Genomic DNA, 27,825 nt, shown 5'->3' on the forward strand with positions numbered 1-27,825 from the left:
GGCTCGGCCCGGTCCGGTCCGGTGCGGGCACCCGGCGCGGCGGGGGGCGGCGGCCGCGCCCCCGGCGCGGAGACAAAGCCGGGGCCGAGCACTGGAGGAGAGCGGCGGGACTGGCTCCGCTGCGTGGACAGACGGGAGGTGAGTGGGGGGCCTGAGAGGAATGCCCTGGGTCCGACAGTAGGGTCCGGCGGGGGATGCCCTGGGTCCGGCTGTGGGGCTGGCGGGTGATTGGCGGGGTCCGGCCGTGGGGTCCGGCGGGAGGATGCACACAGTCTTGTGGATCTCGTCGGAGGTGCTGGCAGTTTGGCAGGAGTGGCTATGGGTCCAGCTGAGGACACACAGGCTCCGGCAGGGCTGCTATGGGTCCGGCAGCGGGGAATGCCCGCAGTCCGGTGGCCATGGGTCCCCACCGGGATGCTCGTGATCTGGCTACGGGTTTTTGTGGGGCGTCTGTGTGTCCAGCAGCGAGTGCACATGGTCTGGTGGGTCAGCTGTGGGTCTGGCTGGGGATGCTGCCGGTCTAGGGGGCAGCTGTAGGGCCAGTCGGGCATGCTGAGGGGCTGGCGGGGCGGCCGTGGGGTCCGGCGGGGCGGCACCGCCTGCCTGCAACTCCCCTTTGTTGTGATCAGGGGCTGCGGGGGACCCCCGGGAGCGCAGGGCGGGGAGAGCCGGGCTGTATGTAGGCCAGGACATGAAATATTCATCGCCCCCCTGCTTTGATGTCTCCTGATCCGCTTCCCTTGTCGTGTTTGCTCACCGGTTATTCTGGGGCTCGTGTCCAGCCCCGGTGGGCACCGAGAACCGTGTCGGGCCAGGCTCCTCACCGCGCCCTTCGTTGAGGGTGGCCCGGTCTGCTGGGGGGCTGCAGAGCCCCATGTTGCCCATTTAAAGGCTTTCCCCAGTCGGGAAGTTCCCCCATCGCAGTCCGGGTGATCCAACCCCTGTGCATGGTTGTGAGCGGTGACACTGGCGTTGTCCCCACTGTCCCTGTCGCAGCAGCTGGTGCCATGGAAGAGCATTGTGGGTTTTGTCCTGAGCCATGCTGGGATCGGGGTGGGCTTTTATCCCTGCTCGCAGCCTGGAGGGCCGTGCTGCCACTTCTGCTGTGTTTTGGTGCCGTTTGGGATGGGCTCAGGGGCAGCCTGTGGGGTTATGGCCAATCGCACGGGGCTGTGTGTGCGCTGGGGATCGGGGCTTAAGGGGAGGTGGCACCGACCCTGGTGCGCTCCTGCCTAATGCTGAGCGTCCTCTCTGGGAGCTGTGAAACCCGGTGGAAATGAATGGGGGTCTTCTGCATCTCCTCAGGTTCTGCTGGCCCTGCACAGCCCCTGCTTCCCCTGCCCCTTCCCCACCTGGGCCACTGCTGCTGCTGTGTGCTCAGCCCCCCAGACTGGGGGCTGGGAGATGACTGTGGTCCTCATCCTGGTCCTGGTCCCGATGTCACGGAGCAGCAGTGGGTCAGTAAAGGTCATAGATGGCAGGGAGTGGGTTGTGCTACTCTGCCTGTGCCACTGGTTCCCCAGGAGCAATTGAAACGAAAGGACATGATGTGGTTGCTCAGTGCAGCCGTGGGGAGCCCCCAGGAGAGATCCCCGTGAGTTGGGACCTAAGAGCTGGGGGCAGTGGAGGGTGCAGTGCCTGGAGGGTTCCCGGGGTGAGCTCCAGCCAGGGACCAGCAGTGCCCGCACAGTGGGGCCACGGATGGGACAGCAGGCACCCAACAGTGCTGAATGCAAACTGAGCTGCGGGAAGGTGGCAACAAAAGACTTGATTTTCCTTCCTCCTGCCTGGCTAGTGCTCCCCGGAGGAGGAGGTGTACGGCAGCAGGGAGCTGGAGCTTTCTCCCTCTCCTCTCAGCCGAGCAGATACCTGCTGCCAGCAGTGACCAGCACACAGGTGGGAGAACCTCTCCCAAGGTCCAGCTGTTACTGGTGGGAAGCTGTTCCTCCCTGCCAGGCTCAGAGACCCCCTCAGCACCCAGCAGCTCAACATGTGCCCGGACTCCCCGTGCAGCATGTGTTAGTCAAACAAGGGCAGGGTCTGGCAGGGCTCTCCAGGGAGGTGTGAGGATGGGGACATGAAAGGGGACATGAAGCAGTCTGGCACTTTAGAGTGATATCCTTTTTGGTATTTCCACTGTGGGGCTGCTCCTGACACCTTTGCAGCTGGAGAGGCTGATCCTGGGCTGCCCGGTGCTAAGCCAGCTGTTGTGTGACACTTTGTGCTGGCTCAGGATCTATCCCAGAGCAAAACTTTGGCTGTTGGGTGTCTCTGAGCTGAGGTTCATGTGGTGGCTCCCCAGGGAGCCATGTCTCTGTAATCATTAGCTGGTTAGTGCTTGGTTGTCAGAGAAGGGCACCTTTGCTTGCAAGATCGAGGGTCGGGTCCCAGTTCCAAGCTTTGACCTGGGAGCAGCAGGGCAGAGGCTTCTCCAAACACTTTACTCTGGTGGCTCTGCCAAAACACAGCCCGATGATATTTTTTTTGGAGATGAGGTTATTTATGGGCTGGCGCAGCAGCAGCAGCTAAGGGAAGTCCAATGTTCCCTGTCTCGATCGTTAGTGGCCTTGCAGCATTCCCTGTGTGATGGAGATGCCCTAATGATAGCTCTGCCCCCTAATGACTTTGTGCCAGAGTGATGGAAAATCATGGAGGTACCTCGGGGAGGCAGAAAGGGCTGTCCAAGTGCCTGAAGTTGGGGGTTAAGATAAGGAAAAGAGCTGCTGGTTTTGTTGTGACTGAACTGCACTGAGGCAGGAGGCTCCTTTGCTGCCTTGGTGGCACAGAGGGGACATCAGCAGTCCCAAGGCAGGGATGGCCCTAAGCAGCATGTGCTGCTCCTAGGAAGCAGCATCATTTTGCTGGGCTCACCCAGGCAAGGATGGGACAGTTCCTGTGTCTCCAAAATCCTGTCTGCTTCTCCCTGCCGCTGGTGCCAGGATTGTCACTGAGCTAAAACTCTTACAAGACCTGAAGGACTTGGCCAGTAACATCTCATTTTAATGACCAGCAAATGCATGTAACAGCTTGAAAGAGAAAAGGTGGGAGTGACCAGTCTGTGCCTCCTCCCAGCATGTCAACAGGAGGGGCAGGGGGGGAACCCCCAAGCATCACTGGGACCAAGCACCGTGCTCCTGGCATCACTGGGGGAAATTTGAAAGCCTATCTGAAGCACTATTGTTTCCTGTACTGTCTATTTTGCAGCTCAGTTTCCAACTTGTTCCTTTATCTCTGGGAACAATTTCCCATCTGAGCTCGCTTCCGCAGCTCTCCACATCTCACCCCGGAGCCTGCCTGGAGACTCACAGCACACATCCCACCAGGAAACAGCACATGGCAGCATGTCCCCACGCTGCTCCATGCAGGACACATCCCGTTAATCCCATGTCCCAGAGCAGCTTGGACCTCAGGATGGAAATAACCATCCTTGCACGGCCATTCCTGGGACAGGAGTGTGGATTGAGGCTGTTTCCAGTCCAACCTCCTTCTCTTTTCAGCAACCTGGAGCTGTGGATGCTGTGGATCGACTCCCACAGGGCTCTCCCCTTGCTGAAGTTTCTGCCCATTGGCAGAAAATGTGCATGTTTTAAAGCAGGCCTCAGAAAAATCATAATGCTTTGGGTCCTTCGTCTTCTGAACCGGCTTAGTGAAGTAGCCTGGTGTATCACCCACTTCAGAGGGAGAAAAAAAGATGATTAATTGTCTGAGTGTGGCTTCATCACAATGGGCTGCGGTCGGTGCTCGGGTGCACCCAGACCCCTGACCTGGCCCCGAGTTGGCACGGGCAACCTCGGTGCTGGCTGCAGCAGGAACCGATGCTGCTTTGCACATGCCTCAGCACATGCATGCTTTGAAAATAAAGCCCTGAAACAGATTTCAGGAACAAATGTGGTTTGAACGTGGGCCAGGAACCAGGACCTGCAAATCTGCGTCTTGCACCGACTTCCCTTCGGGCTAAGGATCCAGTGGCTGCCCTCGCTGCCAAGCAGGGAGGTGTTTGGGAGGGTGGGGGCTGGCAGGGCTGGGACAGTTGCTGATTTTAGTTTGGACCTTGGAGGAGTGTGCCTGAGCCTCTTGACTCCAGGTGGTCTTGGTGGAGATGCAGCATCCGAGATATCCATAGCTTGATGTGCAGGATCTGGAGGAATTTGGGCACAGAACCGCTTGTGTGTTTAAGGCAAAAATACAAGAAATGGGGCATGTGTGTAGCAAGCCTGCTTTGGGCTCTGTGGTGAAGGGTGAGCGGGTGTTGCTGTGCCAGTACCTCTGCCCACACCTGGCTTGGGGACACGTGTGACTCGGGCTATGCTGCCCTTCCTTCCCTGCTTCCTCACGTGCAGCCGGCCCGGGAGTTTCCCAGCCCCATCCTGTGCTTGACCTGTTGCTGTCTTGCTCCCATGACTGTGAGGTTTTGGCTGGCCCCAAGTGTGCTGTGCAGGGCTGGCTGGCTGGAGGAAAACCTGACCACGTGTTGCAAAAATAGCTTCCACCCAGTGTGGCTGCTCCCATCCTTCCTGACTATGTCTGGTGATCTTGGGCTACAAAAATCTGGGAAATGAGGGTAAAAGCTCACTGTTGTGTTGTCTCCTCCTCCATGGGTGAGGTTAACAAGTCCAGCCTGTCCTGACCCATGTGTCTCCTTCCCATGCAGCATCCACCTTCCCACACTGGTGAGAGGAGGAAGAGTGCATGTGGAGCTGCACAAGTCACTGGGACCAGGATGAGTTTCATGCTTGGGCAGTTGAATTTGGAAGTGTGGGGGTTGGGAAGGGTCAGGGGCCAGGACTGATGTGTGCAGCTGGGGCTGGGCAGGGAGAGCAGTATGTGGAGGCAGCTGCAACCCCCAGCTGTCCACACGTGTGTGTGTGTGTGTGTGTGTGTGTGGTGTGTGTGTTCATATGCTGACCTGAGCCCTTCTTTTGAGCACAGGGGTAGCTCATGTGCCTTGATCTGGGTGTTCTGTGCTGAAGCCATGAGCTGCAGGTGATAGAAAGCAGAGGAGGTGCCATCCCCTCATCCCCTCATCCCCTCATCCCCTCATCCCCTCATCCCCTCATCCCCTCATCCCCTCATCCCCTCATCCCCTCATCCCCTCATCCCCTCATCCCCTCATCCCTTTATCCCGTTCCCTTTCATCCTCTCCCCGCAGGCTCTGCCCGAGGGCAGGGAGGGAGCAACTCCAGCTCAGGATGGTTGTTTTGGGTGGGAAGAGCCCTACCGGGGGGGGGGGGCTGGAGAGGTGCCACAGGAGGGTGCAAGGTCCATGTGCAGCTTGTCCCACCCCTCTGGTTGGCATTGGTGGCTCCAGGCAGGTCCCATCCACCTCGCCCACAGCCCATCCATCTCCTCTCCCTCTCCACCGCTGCAGCGAGCGGAGCGGGGCTGGGGGTGTGCAGAGTCCGTCTCTCCCCTCCAGGAGCCACAGGGATAAAAGCCACCAGCTCAGCGTTTTTCTTTGTTTTTCATCTGCTGGGGCTGTTTATAGAGCACCGTCTCAGGCTGCACCTCCCGGCCGGCTCCCGTGGAGCTGCCGAACATCCTGCTTGCCCCGGGAATGGCCGGGGAATCTTGACACAGCTTTTTGGGTATGGAACAGCTGTCCAGGGCTGGCTCATCTTCTCCGTTTGCCCCTCAAACCCCCTCCCCCCAGTTGCTTCCTCTGACGCATCCTGAGCGAGTTGCTTTGTTTTGGTGGTGCAGATGGGAGTGGCCGTGGGGACCGGGCTGTGCCACCGGCGAAGTCTGGGCTTGCGTGGGGTCTCATGGTGCTGAGACCAGACACCACGGCGCTGGGCTGTGCCCACTGCTGTGGGAGCTGCTCCTGGTTCCATCCATGTTTGTGGAGGTGAAAGCGGGTGCCGTGTGTGATTCTGATCACCCAGCCTTGACCTGCAGCCACCCACTGCCCTGTAGCATGTGTGTGTAAGGGCTGGTGGCCCCGTGGTTCTGGTGGCCTCAGGCTTCCCCAGAGCACGTGGCTCATGTTGGGCAGATGCCCCAGAGTCCCAAAGTAACCTGGAAAAGAAGCTGATAATCAGCGTAAATTTGCTGCGTGGGGTTCTGCTTATTTGTTTGAAGCTGTTCAAGGGTCTACAAAGTGGGAAGTGTTAGAAATCAATGATGGAAGGTCCCTGGCCTCTGCCTGGCTTCTGCTTTGTGCCCTCCTGTTGCAGTGAACCCCAGCACGTGTCCCACCAAGTCCGTGTGGCTCCTGGCCAGGAGGAAGGTGATCCCTGGCCCTGGGGGGGGTTTGTGTTCAGGGTGCAAATACCCTCCCTGCGTTTTCTCTTTTTTACCAGCGAGTGTTTCAGTTCCCATTCCATGTCAGGAGGGGTTTCTGGCAGGTTTTGTGCCGTGGAGGTCCTTCAGGACCCCTTTTGCAAGGCTGCTGGAGGGATGCTGGAGCCCCTGGAGCTCCTCTCCTGGCTGGACTGGCTGGGCTGGTTTCTCTGAAAGTGGAAATGTTTTAGCAGTGACGCCAGCGTGGCCAGGGGTGGTTGTAACTTGCTCAAATCTTAGAGTTTTTATGCCTCCTGCATGTTCCTTGCCCCCTGCCCTGGAGATTTGCTGCCGTCCTTGCCCGGGGCTGGAATCTCTGTGGTTCTGTTGGGTGTGGCATCCCTCAAGCCAGGGCACGTGCCGGTGGTGGCACCGTTTTTGGCTGGATCTGAGCCATCCATGAGTCACATCAGGCTCTCTCTGCCACCTGCCCCTTCCCCAGGGGCTGGGCACAGGGCGGGCTGGGTGCTGCTCCATGGCCATCCCCGGGGAGCACCCCGGGCAGATGTCTCCTTCCAGAAAGCAGAAGTAAACTCCGTTTCCTGGAGCCCAAGGGTGGTTGTGCTGGGAGAGGCACTCCAGAAATGGGGAACAGAAATCCTCCTCAAGAGGTCAGCTCGTGTCACCGTGGGTCTGTCACCCCTCCAGCAGGGCTGGTCCCTCGTCCTGGTTCTTTGTCTGGAGGTGGACAGGAAAAGCAATGATGTGGTAGGGCTGTGGGAAACTGAAGAGTTAGGTGGCTGTCGCTGGGAACCCATGGGTGCTACAATGGCTGCAGATAATATTAAAAATAAACATTTTGGGGAGGACTGAAGCCCCTGTGCTGAGCTGTTTCAGGGGAAGAATTGTCCCCCGGCTCCAGGCGGTTCCTGGTGGCCAAGAGCTGGCTCCTAATGCCAGCCCAGCTCAACATTGGTGCTTCCCAGCCCTGCAGGCACTCGTGCCCCTGGAAACTCCTGGACTTGGCAGGAGGAGAGCATTGCCCTCATCACCTGTCTGGGAGAAGCCAGCTTTGGGTTAAGGCAGGCCAAGTGCTCTGTGCACCTTTGGAAGGTGTTTGCTGGAGCTGGTTGGGCAATCCTGGCTTTGGCTGGTGTCCCAGTGGGGATGCTGGAAGCAGAGGCTGAGGCAGGCTGGGAGGCTCCAGGAGGGTCCAACCCAGAACAGCACCATGAGGTCAGGCTGCACAGCACCAGGCCAGCTGTGACCCCACCACCTCTCCAAGCCCTGTTCCTCTGCTGGACCACCTTTGGGGTGAAAAAGCTTGTTTTTCCATCTCTAATTGCCAGGATGCCTTTGTGGTAGGGAAAGGGACAAGGGATGTGTGGTGGCCAGGAAGTGAGGTGATGCCCTTTCCTCATGGTGTGCCAGGAGCAGGCTCCACAGGGGTTTGAGGCATCTGTGTGCTTGTTCTCTGCCTGTCCCAAATTGCTCATGCACAGATAATGGGGAACAGTGGGGGCTCCAGGAGCCTTTGGTTGATTTTCATTTCCTCCCTGACTGCAAACATTTCCTAGCAGCACCCTGAACCCAGAGGGTCTCCTTTGGACCAAGGCGTGTGACTGCCAATGCTGTGAAAATCCTGATTTTTGGGGTGGCTTTGCTGCAGCTCAGAGGTGGAAAGGGGTGACAGGGCACTGCTGGCTGCCCACACAGCTCCCAGCACCCACCACACAGGCTTTGGGTGGGATGCCAGGGAGTGCTGTGCCAGGAGCTCCTGCAGACTTCACTCCATGCCGTGTTGGTCTGGAAAAGTGGCTGCCAGCTCCCTCCAGAGCCCTCCACAGTGTAAAACATTAAAAACTTGCTCCCTTGGAGGGAGCTTCGAGTCTGCAAAGTTTTGCCAGCTCCCTGGGAGCACAGGGCTGCAGGTGAGCGTGGTGGTGGGGCAGCCCAGGCTACCTGTACCCACACACTGGGGACCTGAAGTGGTGACCCAGTGCTGCTGCAGTGTGGTGGTGGGGATGTGACACAGCGTGGCAGTGGCCACCTTCCCTGCTTCCATCCCTTAGGGGAGAAAAAGGTTTAAAACTGAGCACCCAGCAGCTCAGCACCAGCAAGCACAACTTGCCACATGTCCTGCTCTCTCCAGGCAGCCACTTGAATTATTTCAGGAGATAAAACCTGCAACTTTTTCTTGCCAGCCTTACACAAGTCAATGGGAGGGCACCCCCAATGGGCTGCAGGGAGCTCTGTTGCTCCTGGTGCTGCAGAGCCCCTTCCCATCACCCTGGAAAGCCAAAAACCATGTGTCAAGGGGCTGGCTCCACCACGGTTGGAGAGATCTTCAGCTCCCTGCACACCTCCTTGTGTGTCTGCTTGGTGTTTCCCAGCTTCTTGGCCAGATAAATGTCCAGAACCTGGTTTTGTGCTTCTTAGGTTTGTTTTGGTCTTTTAAACTCCCTGTTTTGACATGTCTTTTCAGAGGCATTTTGCATTGCTCCCAACCCTGACTCTCCCCCTTGCTTCGGGGGGTGAATTTGGATGGTTGATTTAATTATCCTTTCCCCTTTGTGACCCACTGGCCTCTGCTAGCTTGGGCTGTACAGCTTTAATTAACACTGTTTTAAATTTAACGGGAGTTGACAGGGTTGGTTAGGAGGGGCTGGGACTTCTGTCTGTGGGGAGGGTGTTGCTGGGCCCCCACTCATCAGCTGTGCTGCCCTCCCCTCCGCTCCTCCAACAGTGATTCCTTTCATCTGGGAGAGTTTTCCATCAGTTTGGGGGAGCCAGAGTTGGGCTGGGATGCCTTAACACAGGTGAAGTGAGAGTCCCCAGTGAGTATCAGGGGACATCCACCCATGGAAATGGCTTCCCTGGTCCCCAGATTGGAGCTGAGAGATAAAGCAAAGAATTCTCCATCTCTCCTTTTGTTTTAGGAAGCAGTGCAGGTGAGAAACAAGTGTCCTTGCAGAGGACAAGGGCTGGAGGCATGGCCCAGGCATGCCTGATGGCATCAGCCAGACAGGATTCAATGGATCTGCTGAACCAAACCCTGGTGTACAGGGTGGGGGGAGCAGCTCCCCCTTTTTCACCACCCCTTGCACTCACTGCAGCAGGGCTGGTCCCTGCCTGGCAGAGATGTGTCTCTGTTTTCCCCCTCTTGTACCCAGCAGAGCCCGAATGCACAGGACAGGGATCCCTTTTTTCCATGGGGGCCGTGCTGACTGCTGTATTCAGGGGGCAGGAAGGGGCAGGGGCTGAGCCAGATCTGCCTGACCCCACTTTTGAGGGGGATGCAGGGGATGCTGAGGTGCCCTTTGCCTCTTGGGTGCCTCCATCCTGGCACCTCTGTTTTTAAGGGCACACCTCAGGAGCAGATCCCTGCCTGCCCCCTGCCCAGCCCCCCATCCTGCTGGCAGGGGGTCAGCTGCCTGCAGAGGGGGATGGAGCTGGGGGGTAGGTGGGGTGGGGGTGGGTTTGGGATCACTGCTCTCTGCTTCTCCCCATCCCCAGTGCCTGCTGCCACGGGCTGGGTGCCTCGAGGCTGCTTTGTCTCGCCCGCCGTCCCGCACGCTTCATTTTTCAGTCTGGTGTGAGACAGGTGCCCTCATTCATCTCGCCGGCGGCGCGGCTCTGCTTGCTCTGGCTGCGGGTGGGTGCGGGGACCCCCGGCCCCTCGCCCACCCCTCTCCCCCAGCACCCACCCCATCCCGACTGCCAGAGGAGCCCCAAGGACAGAGCCTGTTTGGCCGCTGCCGTCTCCCTGCCCAAGGTTCTGGGTGCCTCGTGTCGGGCCCCAGCCTCTGGCGGCATTTCCCAAGGTTTCTGCTTCTGCCGTGCTGCTGTTTTGTCTGCTCCCAATCAGTGTCTTTTGTTGGTGTCTTTGGAAAGAAGATAAGATCGCTTCCCCCTCCGCCGACAGCCCCGCTATCAGCCTGGCCTTACCACGGCCATGGTATCCTTGAGCCCAACACGCAGCAGAAAACAGCCTGAAAGCAGCTGGTTCCCCTTGGTGTTGTCTTTCTGAGAGCATCTCTGCTGTGGGGAGGTAGGGCAGAAAATCCAGCCTTTGCCTGCATCCTGACTTGCCAGTTAATTTATTTTTTTTTTTTTAATGTTTTGTTTTTTTCTTTTGGGGGGGGGAAGCATCCCTGGGGATGCGGGTGTCAGAGGAGTGGGGATGCTGGGCAGGTCAGGCGGCATTTTCAGCACTGGTGGGGGGAGGATGGGGACGCTGCTGTCTCGTGTGCTGTGATCTGATCCGAGCTGAGCTGTGCAGCTGAGTGTGCTTCATTTTTAATTGCTTTTGGAGAGGGGAGGGCGGGGGTGGCCTCTTGCTGCGGCGCTCTCCTTGCTGGGCTCAGCCCCTGCACCTTCCCCTCCGGCTGCGGCTCAGCCCAGCCACGACATGGGGTGAATTGGAGAGGGTGCAGAACCAGGAGCACAGGGAGGGGACCGTAGTGCTGGCAGGGTGACCGAGCCTGGCCATGGCTGTGCCAGCCATATGATCACAGCCCCACTACAGAGCAGGTCACCGGGCTGTGCCACAACAGCCACTTTCAGCCACCAAATCCCCAAACCTGGGTGCGTGAAGGATGGGACTGCATCCATCCACCTGGGGACCTCTCCTTTCCTCCCCTTCCCCTTCGGAGGACCTTGGACCTCACCACCCCAGCGCATGGCTGACCCCAGCCTGAGGCACACGTGGGTTTCTCTGGTGGCTCTTTTTGCTCCTTTGTCTAACCACGGCCTCAGCAGCGTGCACCCAGGAGCTCGGTGGCACAGAGTGGGGACAGGGGCACCACGTGCGTACACGACGCAGCCTTATTTGTATGTGCTGCAGCCTGGAGTTGAGACTGCAGCTTCCCCCACCTCCCACCCTGCTGTGCAATTATTGCCAGTGAATATTAGTCAAGTACAAATTACAAACCATTCAAAGTCTTAAAGAGCTGTCAATCAGCTCCTGCTTATTATCCTCATCAAATGCACTAAAAATAGTGACAAAACTTATTAGCAGGAGGAAGGGGGAGGACATCAAAATAGACCTGCTGTGTGGCACCTCCTTTTTGTGGCCACAGAGCCACCCCTTGGGGGCAACTCAGGCCTCTGCCCTGCAGTGGGTGAGCAAGGCTGTCTGGAGGGAGATGCCTTTTTCAGTATGAGAAGGGAAGAAGGGGCAGTTCCTGCAGGATCTGGGGGCTCAGAATGGGTGACAGAACCAGATGAGAGGTTTCTCAGGCTCTGCGGGCCTCTCCCCTGCTCAATTTTCCACCCAAAACTCTGCCCTGAGCCTCTGCTGCTGCTAAGTGTCCCCCTATCAAGCATCCCCTGCACTTGCAGCAGGAAACTGTCCTTTTTGAAAAATGTGGCCAAAATGTGCTTTTCTGGCTGAGACAGGGTTTGAGCAGCACGAGGTGCTCTCAGCCCTTGTGCATGGTTTGTGCCATCACATCTATCGGTGCTTTTGGGGATGGAAAAGGTGACTCTTATTCCTGGGGACAAGGTCTCTGGTTGGTGGCCGACCCTCCCTGCGACAGTGGTCCCGACTGTCTGGAGACCCAGCAGCAGGGCTGGAAATGCTGGTGTGTCTGGAGGAACCAGCTTTGTTTCTCCCCCAAAACATCCCTCGGTGGGCTGGGGTGGTGGTGGGGAAACTGCCCGCGGGGCATCGCTCGGGGCGGCTCCAGCCGCCTCCTCTCCCGTCCCCCGGTGGGTTTGATGAAGTGGAGCAGAGAATCGTCCCCTCTTCACACATGAGAAGAGATCAGAGCGAGCGGGTGTGAGCTGCCGGCCCTGCGCTGGAGGGATGGCGAGGAGGAGGAGGAGGAAGAGGAAGGCAGCGGTAGCCCTGGGCGCTGGACCGTGTCGTTGGGGGCTGGCGGGGGCGGTGGGGGCTGCGGTGGGTGCTGACGTCCCCTCTGTCTCGCAGGCTGCGGCGGGAGCTGAGCTGACTTCACCTCCTCACCCCGCGGCGAGGCTGTAGCCGAAAGCACGGGTAAGGCATCTCCGACGGCCCCGGGGAGGGGGAACCCGGCTGAGTGAACCTGCCTGGGAAAGGGAAAAGCTTCCAACCTCTGGGGACGGTGTGTGTGTGTCTGTGTGTGTCCAGATGTGGGGAACGGGGTGCTCTGCAACAGCTGAATTTGGCCCTTCAGCATCCATGGGTGGGCAGGGTGCTGACTGCAAGAGCAAAAGGCAGAGCCCTGGCTTTATCTCGCCCACCCCTTGCTGCTCCCGCGGCGGAGCTGAAGCCTCGCAGCCAGGGTGTGGGTTGTGATTTGCCGCTGGCGCTGACCCCCCCAGGGGAGCGGAAAGCAGGGGAGTTCCTGCGGGCTGGGACGTGCCCGGGCTGCTAATCCCCGCCGCAGGAAAGCCGCCGCCGTGGTCCTGGTCGGAGACGAGCGCTGGGACTGCTTGGCCACGCTCCAGCCAAACCTGTGAGGAGGGAGAGTGGGGGGGAAAGCCCTGCCGAAAGCCGAGGTACCGGCTGGGGATGGGCAGCGATGCTGAGCACCCCCCATCCCAACGCTGTGGGCTGCGAAAAGCAGGGAAATCCACCGCTGAGCATCAGCCGGGCTGCCCTGGCTGGCGGAGGCTCGGAGCATGCCGGCAGCCTGTTACACACAGGCAGCAGTGCCGAGCGGTGGATACCAACGCAGCAGAGATGCTGGCGGGGGCGGGGGGGGGCGATATTTTAAAAATCTGGCCCCTGTGATGCTTTCTCACAGCTCCCAGTGATGCTGCTGGGGTGTACTGGGAGCTGCTGAAGCCGAGGGGTGGGTTTACCTTCTTTGCTCCTGAGCTCCAAGGGAGGATGGTGGGGTTTGACACCAGCTCTGCTGGAGGCAGGGGGGTTTCTCTGCGTGGCCCCTCTGCCCCCCGGGGACTGAGTGCACAGCACATTCCTGCCAGCATTAATAACTCCTCTGCCTGGATCTTACACAACACCCTGCATCCTCCTGGGAAATCTGCACCCTTTCCTCCCCAGCTGCCAGGGCAGCGGTGTGAGGGGGGACACAGGGGATTTCTGGGACCCTCTTCACCTCCCTGGAGGCCGGTGGGAAATGTCCTCCCCCAATGGCAGCCACAGGACTAAAGCCACATGGTCTGGTTGGTTGAGTTACCTGGAGCTGGGAGTGGGGGTGACACAAGGCTGCCAGTGCCTCAGGGCACCTTTTGGGGTTGCCAGCCTACATTTTGCACTAGCCAAATCAAAGTGTGTGTGTGTGTGTGTGTGTGTGTGTGTAGGTGTTGAGGTGCAAAGGTCTTTGCAACAGGAGAGCTTGGAGGACTGGGCACAGGATTTATGTCCTGTGGGCTTACAGTGTGAAGGTGAGGACTTCCCCTGCTTTGGGGACATTGGGAAAGTGCCTGGGGGACCTGCTCTGTCCTTGCTGTGCTCTTCTCCTGGCTAGTCTCTGGGCATGTTGACTATTTTATACTCTCATTTTTCTCAGCTGCTGATAACTCAGTTGCTGACCCAGGCTGGCAGGCCCACGGGCTGCACTCGGGGGACACTTGTGTCCCCAAAGCGCTGCCAAATCCACCACCCTGCCAGGGTGTTTTCCTGCCTGGGGAAGTGCTGCTGCTTCCAGGGGAAACTCTGAGTGACTGTGCCCTGGCTCAGGGTCGCGTGGGCAGTCACAAGCCACATGGTCACAGCCCTGCCATGCCCCTGCTTTCCTCCCTGCACTGCCCCTGCCATCCCGGAGCAGCAGCTGGTGCTGGAGCCCCGGGCAGAGGTGAGCAAAGGGCTGGGGGGCACAGGGAGGTTTGCTTTTTTTGGCAGTGAGGGCTTTTTCTTACCATTATTAAGGTCCTACTTTCCTCCACTGTTCTGCTTTTAGCATCTTCTCTACCAGACTGTTTAAAGTGCATTTGTTCACAGGACAGATCCCATCCCCTGTGCCACTGGGTCTGCCTCTGGATTGCCTGCAGTGATGGTTTGCAAGCTCACAGCTTGTATTTGCTCTTCTTTTGCTCCAAAGCCCACAAAGCCCAGCACAGATAAGCATGGACTGAGTCCCATGGCAGAAGGAGTTGGTCCCTCCTCGTTCCTGCATGTGTAGGAGGAAGGACAGCTCTGCTCTCCACTGAAGCAGCTGCTGTACCCAGCCCAAAATTTCAGTTTATTCCTATTCCCAAGCCCTGGCAAGGTCTGATGCCACCAGCACAGTTGCAGTCAAAGCAAACTGGTATGGAAGGGGGACAGGGAATGCTGCCAGTCATCTCTGTAATTTGGGAGCTGGAAAACTGTAGATGAAAGTCAGGTCTTGGGAAAATAAGCCCTGATCTTGGGGCAAAGCCCTGGCTGTGGGAAGGGGAGCTGGGAGGGAAGCAGATCTTGTACCTGTCACCCCTAAATGTCCCCATGGCAGGAGCTGGGGGCTCTGCCCCACCAATGCCCGGGGCTGGGCAGGATGTTGGAGCTGCCTGTGGCTCTGGCCCTGCTGGTGGGGGCCTGGTCCCAGCTTCTCTTGAAAGCTGAGTTAGAAAACCATCTGTTGGGTAAGGCTGAGCCCTCAGCAAAGCCTCATGTGTGGCTGCACCCAGGTCCACACCCCACAGGCAGCAGCTGCCTCCTCTGCTCTTTCTCTGCTTGTTTTTTCTTACCAGAAATATTCTCCCCCCAGCTTGTCTCCACCTCCCTTTTCCCTCCTGCCATGCATGATCTAGCCTAAATATTTCCTTCCATAGCTTCAGGACACTGCAGGGTATCCTGACATCTTTGGAGACTGCAAATAATTCCCTTCCTTCATTTATATCATTACCTTGAAGGTATTTATAGAGCTTGATCTTGAGTGGAAAGGAAGGCATGACTATATATAAAGCTGAGATCCTTTGGTCCTTAGCTGCTGACTGCCTGGAACTGCTGCTGATTTAAACTTCTGTCTTGTTTGCTGCACATTTTGGACTTTGCTGGAACATTCTCAGCATTTAAATCCCCATCCTGACCAAGCAGAGTGATGCAGCTGTGGATTCTCCAAATTTCTGCCATCAAAGTAATCCAAACTAATGAATATTTTCCTGGATCTTGTCTTCTCTTGTCTGTGCCCTGGTGAAAACCTTCATGTTGGGGGAAACCTGGCTGGATGGGGTGCTGGGCTACATCCCATAGTGGGTGCCTGGCCCTGGAGCTGCTGCCTTCCCAAGCACCAGTCCAGGCTCCACACTCAGCATCCTCCCTCCAAGTCCCATGGCTGAGGGTGCTTCCCTCCACTCCCCAGACCTGTCCTGGCAGCTCTGCTCCTGCCTCTTTGCTGGCTGCTGCTGCTGCCACACAGGAGGTGTCTTGGCCTTAATTGGGGGCAATGGTGTCCCAGGGCAAGGGCAGGGTGGCCATGCTGCCTGGCAGCTGGTGCTTGAACAGACTCCAGAGGTTGTTTTGTTTCCTAGTGGGCTGGCGTCTGTCGTGAAAGCCTTGGGAAGCAGCTTCATCATCATCATCATCAATTAATAAAGCCAAATAATAATGGCAACAATATTAATAATAAATAACAATAGCAACAACAATAAATTAATAAAAACAAACGATTAATAATAACAATATCAATAATAAATAAACAAATCTGTCACGGTTTAACATGGGTCCGGCAATTAAACCGAATAACAGATGCTCAGTATTAATCCCCTACTCCTCCCTGATAAAGAAAGGAGAGAGAATAAGGGAGAGCAATAACAACAGCAATAATAATAATAATAATAATAATAATAATAATAATAATAATAATAGTCCCTCTGCATGTCTGTCTGTCTCCTACAGCCTGGGACCATGGGGAGCAGCAAGAGCAAACCCAAAGACCCCAGCCAGCGCCGGCGCAGCCTGGAGCCCACTGACAGCACCCACCACGGGGGTTACCCATCCTCACAGACCCCCAGCAAAGCTCCTGCTCCCGATGCCCACCGCACCCCCAGCCGCTCCTTTGGGACCATGGCTGCAGAGTCCAAGCTCTTTGGAGGCTTCAACACCTCGGACACCGTCACCTCCCCGCAGCGTGCCGGGGCTCTGGCTGGTTGGTGTGGGGGCTGGGTGGGAGGTGGGGAGTGGGGTTGGTTCCAGCTTCTGGTCTGATTCTGAGGGACTCTGAGCTGGAGGGAGAGGGGATCCGTGTCCTATCAGCCAGTGGGAGGATGGTGAGGGAGGAGGGTCCCCAGCGAGGGTCTCCCAGCCCCGTGCTGTGGCTCTGCCCCTCCTGAGTGCTCTGTGTCACAGGTGGAGTCACCACTTTCGTGGCCCTTTATGACTACGAGTCCCGGACCGAAACGGACCTGTCCTTCAAGAAAGGAGAGCGCCTGCAAATCGTCAACAACACGTGAGTGTCCCTGGGGATGAGCCCACGGGGGTGAGCTGCCACCTTTGTCCCTCCCATGGAGTCCCCAGGCCCAGCTCTGCCCAGGATCAGGAGCTTGAGGAGCGATGCTCTGGGTGATCGCTGCCTGATCACCAGTGGACATGGACACAGTGACTTGTCCAAGAACACCAGTGCTGCAGTCATTTGCCTGCTCCCACATCCTCCCAGCCCTGTTTCTGGTCACCGTGGCAGAAAGCTTTGTCACCAAGCCACCTCTTCCTGGATTACTGGCCATTTGGTGCCCTCCAACATGGGGCTGTGTCCCAGCCTGTCCCCATCAGCTCCCTCTCATTTTTCTGGACACATCTCCTTAGCTTCATGGGTGCTTTGCCCTGTGCTTGCCCTGTGTTTCTGATCTCAGCTTCTCTCTTGACTCTTTTTTTCTCTCCTCTGTGCCATGCTGTCCATTAGGAGAAAAGTGGATGTCAGGTGTGTATTGCAGATTATTACTATTATTATTCACAGTCTCAAATGACAAAGGCTCATATGCTGCCCACATTAGGGTGAGATTGGGTGAAGTGGGGCTGGGAACAGATGGTTGCCCAATGGTTTTGTGGTCAGTTGGGTTTGTCCTCCCTGAGTGACCAGGGTAGAGTGAAGAAACCCTTCCAGTGCTGAGGTACTGCCCCATCCAGAGCTGTGTTTGCACCCAGGAGCTCTGGACCTGGCTGGCTTTCCCTGTCTGTGCCTGAACCCCCCCTGCAGTCCTGGCTCTGTTGGATCTCTGCTTCCTTGTGGTGTTTTTTCCATTTATTTGCACATTTTAAATTTTTATTTTTATATTTTATGAGTGTCTCAGGGGACTCGAGGCTTCTTTAGGGGTCTGGCTCCTGCTTGGTTGCCCTCCATCCTGCTTGTAGCAGCACATCCATGGTTTGCTGTGTAGAGCAGGGCAGAGTGACCAGCTGGAAGATGCTTTTAAAATGGGATCCTGTGTTAAACCCATGTGTACTCTATCCTGGCACATGGCAGACACTGTCTGGAGCCTGGCTGGTGGAGCTGATGTCCTCAGCCATGGGGCTGCCATGGGGTCTGCAGCTCCCGTTGGCTCCTTCTGCCTCCAAACCTGGGCACCCAAACCAGCTTTGCAAAATCAAAGGGTGGAAAGACAAGGGAACATCCCCAGGGGTGATATTTCTGCTGCAATGGTCAGGTAGTGTTGCACAAACATGATTTCAATCTGATCCTTGTTCTCCGTGTTCCAACACTTTTTATTGATGGTGATTCATTTAACCCATGAAGTCCATGGATTAAGAATCCATGAAGTGCAGGGCTTCAACATTGCAGGGCGAGCCCGAATTCGGGGTGTTTGGTGCTTCATGCTTTTGCAGGCTCAGCAGCATACTGCCCCCAGGCTTGGGTTCTGGTTTGAGCTGTTCCAAAGTGAGCTCTGCCCAGCGGGGGTCTGGGTTGAGCTCTTAGATGAAGAGTTTTTTTCTTTATGCCTTAAATCACTCCTGGGGTTTCCATGCTTCTTTCCGTCTTGGGCTGTTGTTTGTCAGGGGGAAGGGTTGGGGTGTGATGGACCCTGCAGAACCCTGGGGAGGAAAAGGGCTTTTTTTAGGTGATGCAGCCCGTGGGTGGAGGGTGCAGGGTCTGGCTGCTGAGCTTCCCAGTGTGAGTGGGATGTCCACGGGAGAGAGGTGGTGGAAAATGCCGTGCAGTCTGTGCAGTGCTCTGTGTGTGTGTAAGGGGGGGGGGGTCAGTCTCTCTTCTTGCAGAGTGTGCTCAGCTGTTGAGTGCCCAGACCCCAGCTTTGGGGCCAGCAAAAGGCAGGTTTGCCATGTCCCCTTCCCCTGGGCTCCCTGGCAGGCACAGTCAGTGTTCTGGGGCTGTGTGGAGGGTGCTGGGGCTCAGCCTGGGGTGGGCTGGCAGGTTCTGGGTGCAGCAGGAGCCCACAGCCATGGGGACAGTGGGCCACCAGTGGCTTTGCTGGGTGGCTGTGGGTTTGAGCTGCTCTCACAGGGCTGGGGTCAGGCAGGGGAAATGGAAAAGCCTCCATGTCCCTCCCCTCCCTCCTTCTGCATCCCAGCACATCCCAGGCTGTCCGTGGTGATCCTCAGGAGGGGCCAACTCCATCCACCCCAGTGTGGAAAGGCTCTCGTGGTACCATTTCCAGGGGGAGGAGGTCTCCTCCCAGCCAGCTGGCAGCCAGCAGGGCTGTGGTGGGGTATTTTGGGTAAGATTGTGCAAGGAATTGTTGAAATGCTTTGTTTTGATGAAGATGATGATTATTATTTTTTTTCCCTGCTGAGACATTTTTGGAATAGTTTGTTTTTGCTGAATTCCCAGCTTGCAGCTCAAGCTGGAATCAAGCCACAAGTCAAAAGCTGGGCATTTCTCAAGCAGATGCTTTCTCCAGTCCTGTGGGAAAGGAGCACAGCCAGCCTCCTGTCCCCTTCAGAGCCACTCCAGTAAAGTGACTGGGGCAGCAGCAGGAGCCCAAGCCACTTGCCACGAGTTGCTGGGAGAAGCTAAAATACCATCTGGGTATGGTGCTGTGTGGCTGGGGATGGGCTCTGGGCCAGAGCCCTCTGGGTGGGAGGAGATGCTCAGAGGGTCCCTGCTTTCCCCAGACCCCCCGACCACACTGCAGGGAGCTGGGGGCTGTGTCCTGCTTCTCCTGGCTGCTTCAAAGCATCACTGCTTTAGCTGGGACAAGGAAAAGTCAGAAGCTGCTGGTGTGTCTGGAAGGAGGATGGAGGTTCACACATCTGCAGGGGTCAGGGATGGATCTGGATGTGGTCTGATGGGTCTTGCAGTGGTGATGGAGGTTATTGAGGTTTTTCTGTGAAGTGTTTGTGGAGGTCTTCCTGCCAAGTTCTTGCATCCTTGTGGTTCCCACGGATCTGCAGTTTTCCCAAAGCCTCATCTCCCTCGTGGTCTGGATAAATTAGGTGCCTCTTTCTTTGATGGGCCAGAAGATGCAGGTGGTGGAAGGAAGCCCTGCTGTCTGCAGGGAAGGGGAAGCCACCTCCTGCTGTCTCCTTGTTCTCTGTTTATTGTCCCTTCCTTCCCCATCCCTGCGGGGAGGAGGGCAGTGAGAAGGCTCCTGTGCCCTGCCAGCTCCTGGGGACCTGCTTGGGGCCACCATGCCTGGGACAGGAGGGAAGGTGGGTCAGCCCCAGGCTTTTGGGGACACCCAGGGGCTGTGCTGGGGCTGGGGGTGTGTGGCTCTGTGTGTGCAGGCACAGCCCTTGCTGGGGCTGAGGGGAAGGTGGGGGTCAGGGGCTGTGGCTGTGCAGGAGGACATCCCAGAGCTGTGAGGTGGGCACCCCACTGCACCCAGGCTGGGCATCACCCCTCACCACCCAAACCTCTACACCTTGTCCTGTTGCTTTTCTGCAGCCTGCTTGTAACAAACTCTCAGGGGAGTTTCTGGTGCTTGTTTTTAATCACTGCCAGCATTCTGTCACTTTTCCCCATTTCTCCCTCCCTCCCTCTGCCTGAGATCCCCAATGCCAGGGCCATGTCTGCATTCAGGTGGCTCCAAAGGTGTTTTGTCTCGCTGGCTGCCCTGCCCCATTGGAGTTTAAAGCATCCAGGATGCAGATGGGTGCCCCCAGTACCAAGAGCTCACCCAGAGGGGCCAGGGGCAGGGGCTGGCAGCAGAACCCTCCTGCTGGGCTCTGCATCTCTTACCAGCAGGGCTCTTCTGGCTCAACCCCTGGGTGCCTTCGGGTGGGATTGGGGCTGGTGGGGGGGCTCCTGGCTTCACACTGAGTGTCTTTTGGTTCTCTTGCAGGGAAGGTGACTGGTGGCTGGCCCATTCCCTCACCACAGGACAGACAGGCTACATCCCCAGTAACTATGTCGCACCCTCAGACTCCATCCAGGCTGAAGAGTAATTGGCATCTTTTAGATAATTTACAGACCTGGGGTAGCAACTACACCCTGAGCCCTGCCCTCTCCCCTACCCCTCTCCTGGGCAAAGTTCTAGGTTTTTCTTTTTTGTTATTTTTTCCCCTTTGAATTTGCAGTCCTCTCAAGTGTCTTCCAGCCCCTAAAGTGTGGAGGGATGAGCAATGGTGCTGGGGGATCGTGATGCTTTGCTGATTTGGTTTTTCCTCCTCCCAGCCACCCATCCCTGCCTGTGGATGCTCTGCCTGTGTGGATCAGGCTGAGCTCAGGCAGGGGCAAAGCTGGCACTGAGCCCCCAGTTATGTGGTGTCAGTTGTGTCCCCAGCCAGCAGCAGTGTCCCCACCAGTGAGATCTTGGGGGGGGGAGGGTACTTCAGGGGTTCCCCAGGCCCCTCAGTTGGGGGAGGCTTTTGGAGTGAAGGTGTTTCATGGTCTGTGGTGCAGGGTGATGCACAGCCCGGGCTGCATGGGGTACAGCACACCCCAAACCCTGCAGTCTGTGGTCTCCAAACCCTGTAGTGGGGGGGGGGGAGGCCAGGGCTGAACCCACTGCTCAGAAAGGCAATGGGGGGGTGGGTGAGTGCTGGGTGCTGAGCTGTGCCTTGCTCTTGCAGGTGGTATTTTGGGAAGATCACTCGCCGGGAGTCGGAGCGGCTGCTGCTCAACCCTGAAAACCCCCGAGGGACCTTCCTGGTCCGGGAGAGTGAAACCACGAAAGGTGAGCAGGGGTTGGGGGCAGCCTGGAGGAGCACGCAGGGACCCTGGTCCCCTCGGTCACTCTGTACTGTCCCAATCACCCCATCTTTGCCATATGAAAAGGGAGAAGGAGGCAAGATTCCTATTTTGTAGCCAGGATGATGTTGGGGATCTCTGAGCGATGCCCCTCGGCTTGGGCTGCCTCCTGGGACCTCCCCTCCCAGTGCTGGTCCCCAGGGAGCAGTGATTGACACTAAAAAGAAATGTTTTAACTCTGGCAGGATGGGAGCTGGTTGCTCCACCAGCTCTGGCAGCACTACCTACCAGGATCCTCCTTTTTTCCAGGTTTTTTTTGGGTTTTTTTTTTTGTTTTTTTTTTTTTTTTGGTTTTGTTTTTTTTACACCCTCAGGCAAATTTGGTTTGGTTTGTTTTGTTTTTCCTGGTGTTTTCCCTGAGTATGTGCTTCCTGGGCAACTAGGCAGAGTTGCTGATGAATCTTTTGGTCCTCCTTTCAAGCCTCACCACTCTCTGTACTTGCTTGATACCTCCTGAAAGCACAAGTTGTGACCTTTGTGGTTCAGCTGCCTGAGGTTGCTGTTTCTTACCTGGAAATGTGGTTTAGCTTGGTTCCAAATGCACCTCTGGGAGAAGCTCCTTGACATTCCCTTTCTGGTTTGCTGCCTTGAACTCACTGCTATTGATTTTATTCTGGTGGAAACAGCTTGGCCAAGCAGCAGCATTTATCTCCTCTCTGTTATTTGTGGCTCCAGCCCTCTGGTGTTGCTGGGGAGAAGGACCCAGCAGGCTGGGGGGGGTTGGCACATCCCAGGGGGTGCTGCTGCTGCGGGGATCACTGTGCCCAGGGGTCAGCCACCTCCTTCCTATGAGGGGGGGTCACCCAGAAAACCCCCACCTCCATGCTAGCTTGGCTGGTGGCAAAGGTTGTCAGAGCTGCTGTGGCAGCAGGGGCAGCTGAGGGCTGTGGTGACACGGGGTGTCTGTAGCTGGGGGTACACGTCACCAGCTCACGCAGCCAGGAGCCACTCCTCATCCCCTGCTGATGGGTGGAAGCAGCAGCCTGCATGCCCGGTCCTCTTCCCCCGTGCCCACCTCTTGGCAGGACCCCAGGGGGGTTACCTGTCTGTGGCACAGCTCCCCCCAGCCCCTCTCTCCTGCCCACAGGTGCCTACTGCCTCTCTGTCTCAGACTTTGACAACGCCAAAGGGCTCAACGTGAAGCACTACAAGATCCGCAAGTTGGACAGCGGAGGCTTCTACATCACCTCCCGCACCCAGTTCAACAGCCTGCAGCAGCTCGTGGCCTATTACTCCAGTGGGTAGAAACACTCGGGGTCCCTTTGGGGTCTAGGTGATACCCTGGGTGCTGTGCCTGCCCTCGCTGCAGGGTGGGTGCTGCTGAGAAGCCGCTGTGGGGCTGGGGGACCCCAAGCCACTGAGGGGGGGGGAGCTGGGGAGAAGCTGCCTGGGTACAGGTCCCCGAGGTGTTTTGTGGGGAAGATGTGGGTTAAAGGCATCATGTGTCTAAATGCTCAAGTGTCACCCTGGTGTTGTCCTCTCCTGTGTTAGAACACGCTGATGGCTTGTGCCACCGTCTCACCAACGTCTGCCCCACGTCCAAGCCCCAGACCCAAGGCCTTGCCAAGGATGCCTGGGAAATCCCCCGGGAATCACTGAGGCTGGAGGTCAAGCTGGGCCAGGGCTGCTTTGGAGAGGTGTGGATGGGTAAGGACCATCCCCACCCCGCTGTCCCCTCCGTGTGAGTGCCCTGAGCCTGCAGTGGGGCCGGGGGGGCAGGCAAGGGACACGGTCCCCTGCCCTGTAAATGTGTCCTGAGCAACGTGTCCTGTGCCACAGGCACCTGGAACGGCACCACCCGGGTGGCAATCAAGACACTGAAGCCTGGCACCATGTCCCCAGAGGCCTTCCTGCAGGAAGCACAGGTCATGAAGAAGCTCCGTCACGAGAAGCTGGTCCAGCTCTACGCTGTGGTTTCAGAGGAGCCCATTTACATTGTCACTGAGTACATGAGCAAAGGTGAGCACGGGAGGGATGCCAGGGGAAGGCTGAGAGGCTCTGCTCCTCTGGATCGCTGTGACCATGGTCTTCCTCACAGGGAGCCTCCTGGACTTCCTGAAGGGTGAGATGGGCAAGTACCTGCGGCTTCCCCAGCTCGTGGATATGGCGGCTCAGGTGGGTTTGTGCATCCCCAGGGCCTCCTGCATCCCCTTCCAAGGGCACTGGCTGCCCCAGCACCTCACTCGGATGTCTTGGCCATCACCTGGTGGGCGGTGGGTGCTCCACAGCCTCACTTGGGTGGGCTGTGGTGCTCATACCAGAGCTGGGTTGAAGCCAGGAACCATCATTTTGTGGGTACCCGTTGCTGCCAGCTCTCCCTGGCCAGCAAACCTTCCTCTGCCTGGGTTTTCTTGAGCAAGCAACCGCCTGTTCCCACACCCCGATGGGGTCCTGCTGCAGAGACGTTCCCCTCAGCAGTGATGGGTGCTCCCTGGGGACCCTCGTGTCACCCGCCAGCCTCGTTGCCCCACGTGCTGATCCCCACAGATCGCGTCCGGCATGGCGTACGTGGAGAGGATGAACTACGTGCACCGGGACCTCCGGGCAGCCAACATCCTGGTGGGGGAGAACCTGGTGTGCAAAGTGGCTGACTTTGGCTTGGCACGCCTCATCGAGGACAACGAGTACACCGCTCGGCAAGGTGTGTGCCCGGGGCAGGTGGCACCAGAGCCCTTGCCACCGGTCCCCAGCGGTGTGCAGTGCATCTCGAGCTGTCCCATGGCCCTGCTCATACGAGGGTCCTGGAGGCACTCCCAGCCCCAAGCACCCCCAGGCATGCTGGGGCCAGGAGCAGCCCCTCACTCTGCTCCTCTCCATCCAGGTGCCAAGTTCCCCATCAAGTGGACGGCCCCCGAAGCTGCTCTCTATGGCAGGTTTACCATCAAGTCAGATGTCTGGTCCTTCGGCATCCTCCTGACTGAGCTGACCACCAAGGGCAGAGTGCCATACCCAGGTGAGGGCTGGCACCCACCCACGGGACCCCGTCCCCATCGTAGTGCCCAGCACTCACCCCTGGCACCCTGTGGACCCCAGAAGAACAAACCCATGCAGTTCCTCCTGTGGTTTGGGCAGGGAGGGCTGGCTCAGGGTTGAGCTGCCCTTGCCTGGGTCAGATCTTTCCCTGCAGAGTCTGGCTGGAGGCAGGGTCACAGCCACCCTGTCCTGCTCCACTCCCCAAACAAGGTGACAATCCAGAAGGGATGAGGGGGGAAGGGGAGAGGTCCCTTTCTCACCGGGGCTTCCTGCAAGGCTTGTCCCAGCACCGTGCCCTGGGGAAGGAGTCAGTGCAGGATCTGGCTTGGCTCTTATCAACACTGTGTCCCCTCTGTCCTCACGCAGGGATGGTGAACAGGGAGGTGCTGGACCAGGTGGAGCGGGGGTACCGCATGCCCTGCCCGCCCGAGTGCCCCGAGTCCCTGCACGACCTCATGTGCCAGTGCTGGCGGAAGGACCCGGAGGAGCGACCAACCTTCGAGTACCTGCAGGCTTTCCTGGAGGACTACTTCACCTCAACAGAGCCCCAGTACCAGCCCGGAGAGAACCTATAGACCCGGAGCTGCTCCTGGCACCAGGGACGCTGCAACCCAGGCTGTGGGGTTCTGAGGTTTGACCTCCCCCCACCAGGGGATGATTTTTGGGGAGCAACCCCAGAGCTGGGATGGGGCATCACCTCCGGATGTGGCCTGAGGAGGGGCTGAGTCCCCCAAAGCTCTTTTAGACTTCTGGCCTTAACCAGAAAGACTTCTGGTTTAACCACACTGGCAAGAGGAGCCTGTGGGCACCTGGCCTGGGAGGGTGAGAGGAGCATCTTCCACTGAGAGACTTGGCTTTTGGGAGACCTTTCCCCTGCCCAGCAGCTCTGGGGTGAGCACGGAGGTGTGGAAAAACACATCCTCCTTCATGTCCTCTGACACGGAGGAACTGGGGGACTGCATCACCCCCCTATCACCCCACCTCAGCCATGCAGCCCCAGCCTCCTCCACCCCTTTCTGAATCAGCACAAATTTCCCTGCCCCTCTGCCCTCCCCACCATCCCCCCCCTTGGCTCCCATTCCCTGAAGGTGCTGGCAGAGACATTTCACCACGGGGAAGGCACAAGCCCTGGCTGGTTCGGATGGGGTGATGTGCCAGGGTGGTGGTGGTGGCAGTGTGGGGTGGCAGTGGCGTGCTGGCAGTCCCCTTCCTTGGGTGTCCCTCCAGCTGAGCAGCACTAACATACAGCAGTAGCATGAGATGTGGCTGCTTGTGGCTCCGTGTCCCATCGGAGCACCTGGGTGCGTGCTCCACTCTCCCATCTGCATCTGTCCCCCTGAGGGACCCATCTTGTCTGTCCTGGGAGCAGCACCCCAGGGGGGGGGGGAGGAGGGCAGCAGAAATCCCTCACCCTTCCTGCAGCCACCCTGACTACCTGCTCTCCCACCCAGCATTCCTGGTCTTCCAGCCATCCCCCGGGAAGCACCCCACAGCTCCCCGGGAGCACCCCACAGCCCCCAGCTGCCTTCCAGCTGGCCCTGCCACCAAATCCAGTGCTGCCACAGGGCTCAGTGTATGGCACAGGAGGTTGTTGAGTGTTGAAGGGAAATAACTCACTGTTCATGGCTGCTTTTTGTTGGCACAGTAGGTTTTTAGCTGCCTCCCCTCCCAGTGCCCCTCGTGTCTTGGCTGCCGGGCTGTGATGTCCATGTGGTGGGAGCATCCCCAGCCATGAGCTGTCATCCCAAAGGAGAAGCCTGGGAAGCACTGTGCCAGACAGGAGGCATCTGCCTTCTCACCTCCCCTCTCCCCACTCCCCAAGCCCTCAGGCACACTTTGCAGTGGGTGGCTGTCTGTGCATCCAGTCCCTGCACTCTCCCACCTGACACCTGCCTTGTACATACCCCTGGAGCAGCCCCCACCCCCTGCCCCCCAGACCTTTACTTCGTTGCATGTGTTGGTTTCACCCTCTTCTGCAGCTGTGCCCAGCTGGAAACCCTTTGCCATGGTGGCTCACAAGGCTTTGCTCCCTCACCCCTCAGGTCCCCAGGCACCCCTGTGCCCCTTGCTCAGAAAGACCTGGGGGGCTCTTTGGATGCTCTGCTGGGCCAGGGATGGGCCAGGGGTGGCCTTGGGGGGTGCTGGCCCAGTATGCACCCCCAGGAAGGACCTGAAGAAGGGGAACCAGCAGCTTTGCCCACCTCTAGCTCCTGGAGCAGTGGATTTTCTGTGCCTCCACCTGGCTTGTGGGATGGGGTTTCTCTCCAGCACAGCCTCCTTGCAGGCAGCAGACCCAAACCACCCCTCACCAGTCCCCCCCGTGCTGCCAGTGTCCCCTGAAAGCTGGGTGGGAGCTGAACATGGGCAGGGGGGTAGCTGAAACCTCCTTCCTTCCCCAACCCCCCCACCACCACCAGTGCAGGGCCCAGGCACACCACTGCTTCCCACTGCTGATTTCTGAACGAAGTGCTCACTCAGTTGGTTGGTGGCTCCTTTTTAATGAGAAAAACCTGCAAAATCAGCTTGGATGGGCTCATCAGCAATACAGAGAGATCCTGATTTTGGTGGCTTGGAGAGCAGTGACAGGGTTAATGGAATTTTTTTTCAAATCATTTTGGGCCTGGGAGCCTTTTCTCTCTCTCCCAGTTTCTAGCAGATTGGCTGTGCCTGCATTTCTGTCCTTGGGCAGGGACTCTCCAGACCTTGATGTTCTGGGTCTTCCCATTATTTGCATCATCCCTGGGACAGAGGCTGCCAGAGAAACCCCATCCCATGGCAGCTGGTCCCAGGGGTGTCCTCCACCAGAAATTATATGGAATCAGGAGAAACCTCTTTAAACTGCAGTGAGCAGAAGCCAGATTTGCTCTGAAAGCTGGGGAGAGAAGGCGAGCACACATGGTAAGGTGACAGAAAGGGTCTTGCAGGAGCACAGTGGGATGGGGCCAGGCTGAACCCAGTGGTTTCATTTCCTGGCTCTTTCTGGCAAGTGGCAGAGCAGGAGCCCACCCTTGGCACAAGGAACATCCTGGGTTGGCTTATTTTTGGTGAGCTCTGATGAAGAAGACAGTTAAGCAACACCAAGTCCCCCCCTGCACACACACACGTCTACATGTCCCTGTGTCCATCCCTGTGTCTTGGTGGCACCCAGCATCCCAGGACTCACTGCTGCAGCCAGCACAACCCACAGATTGAGGGCCTCTCCTCCATCACCATCATCATCTGCCAATTTATTTTTTTAAGCCAATAAACTCCAGAGGGGAGCCCCCACATAAGGATGCTCTTTGGCTTCCCGGGATCACTGACACCCTACAGCTCCTCTGCTGTTACCATTTTTTTAAAACAGTGTTTTTTAAGATCTCCAACCAACTATGCAGAGAACACGTGGATCTGTGTCTCTCTCCCTAGCTCTCCTCTCCCCCACCTCTGCCTTTTTCAGTGTCAAAGTAAAATATTTAGCTGGGGGTTTTTTTGTTGGGTTTTTGTTTGGTTTTTTGTTTGTTTGTTTTGGTTTTTGGTTTTTTGGGCTTTTTTTTTTTTTTTTTTTTTGGGTTTTTTTTTTAATAGTAATAAAAATGTGGGGGAAAAAAAAACCTGAAAAGGTCCAGCTTTGTGGGTGGTGGTGGGT

At 57.4% G+C, this 27,825-nt stretch overlaps 1 protein-coding gene across 3 annotated transcripts; it reads left to right on the forward strand.

Moving 5' to 3' along the window:
- SRC (SRC proto-oncogene, non-receptor tyrosine kinase) lies at window positions 1-27,666 on the forward strand. 3 transcript variants are annotated; one of them, XM_071759532.1, is made up of 14 exons: window positions 1-138; window positions 12,152-12,217; window positions 15,986-16,235; window positions 16,436-16,535; window positions 16,986-17,003; window positions 20,320-20,418; window positions 21,050-21,153; window positions 22,315-22,464; window positions 22,719-22,874; window positions 23,007-23,186; window positions 23,266-23,342; window positions 23,715-23,868; window positions 24,049-24,180; window positions 24,567-27,666. In XM_071759532.1, the coding sequence occupies exons 3-14, from the start codon at window positions 15,995-15,997 to the stop codon at window positions 24,773-24,775; spliced, it is 1,620 nt and encodes a 539-aa protein (XP_071615633.1). In that variant the 5' UTR covers window positions 1-138; window positions 12,152-12,217; window positions 15,986-15,994; the 3' UTR covers window positions 24,776-27,666. The 3 variants fall into 3 exon arrangements, with proteins under 3 accessions (XP_071615633.1, XP_071615635.1, XP_071615634.1); XM_071759534.1 differs by lacking the exon at window positions 16,986-17,003; XM_071759533.1 differs by lacking the exon at window positions 12,152-12,217 and having other exon boundaries at window positions 32-138.
- The last annotated feature ends 159 nt before the right edge of the window (window positions 27,667-27,825 follow it).

This window comes from Heliangelus exortis, chromosome 16 (assembly GCF_036169615.1).
Source record: "Heliangelus exortis chromosome 16, bHelExo1.hap1, whole genome shotgun sequence".
Taxonomy (NCBI): domain Eukaryota; kingdom Metazoa; phylum Chordata; class Aves; order Apodiformes; family Trochilidae; genus Heliangelus; species Heliangelus exortis.

What these genes read in the sequence shown, in the direction of transcription:
- SRC (XM_071759532.1), top strand. Translation starts at nt 15,995, where the DNA reads ATGGGGAGCAGCAAGAGCAAACCCAAAGACCCCAGCCAGCGCCGGCGC. An exon ending in GCGTGCCGGGGCTCTGGCTG is followed by an intron (nt 16,236 to 16,435) that starts GTTGGTGTGGGG and finishes TCTGTGTCACAG; the next exon opens with GTGGAGTCACCACTTTCGTG. An exon ending in CTTTGGAGAGGTGTGGATGG is followed by an intron (nt 22,875 to 23,006) that starts GTAAGGACCATC and finishes CCTGTGCCACAG; the next exon opens with GCACCTGGAACGGCACCACC.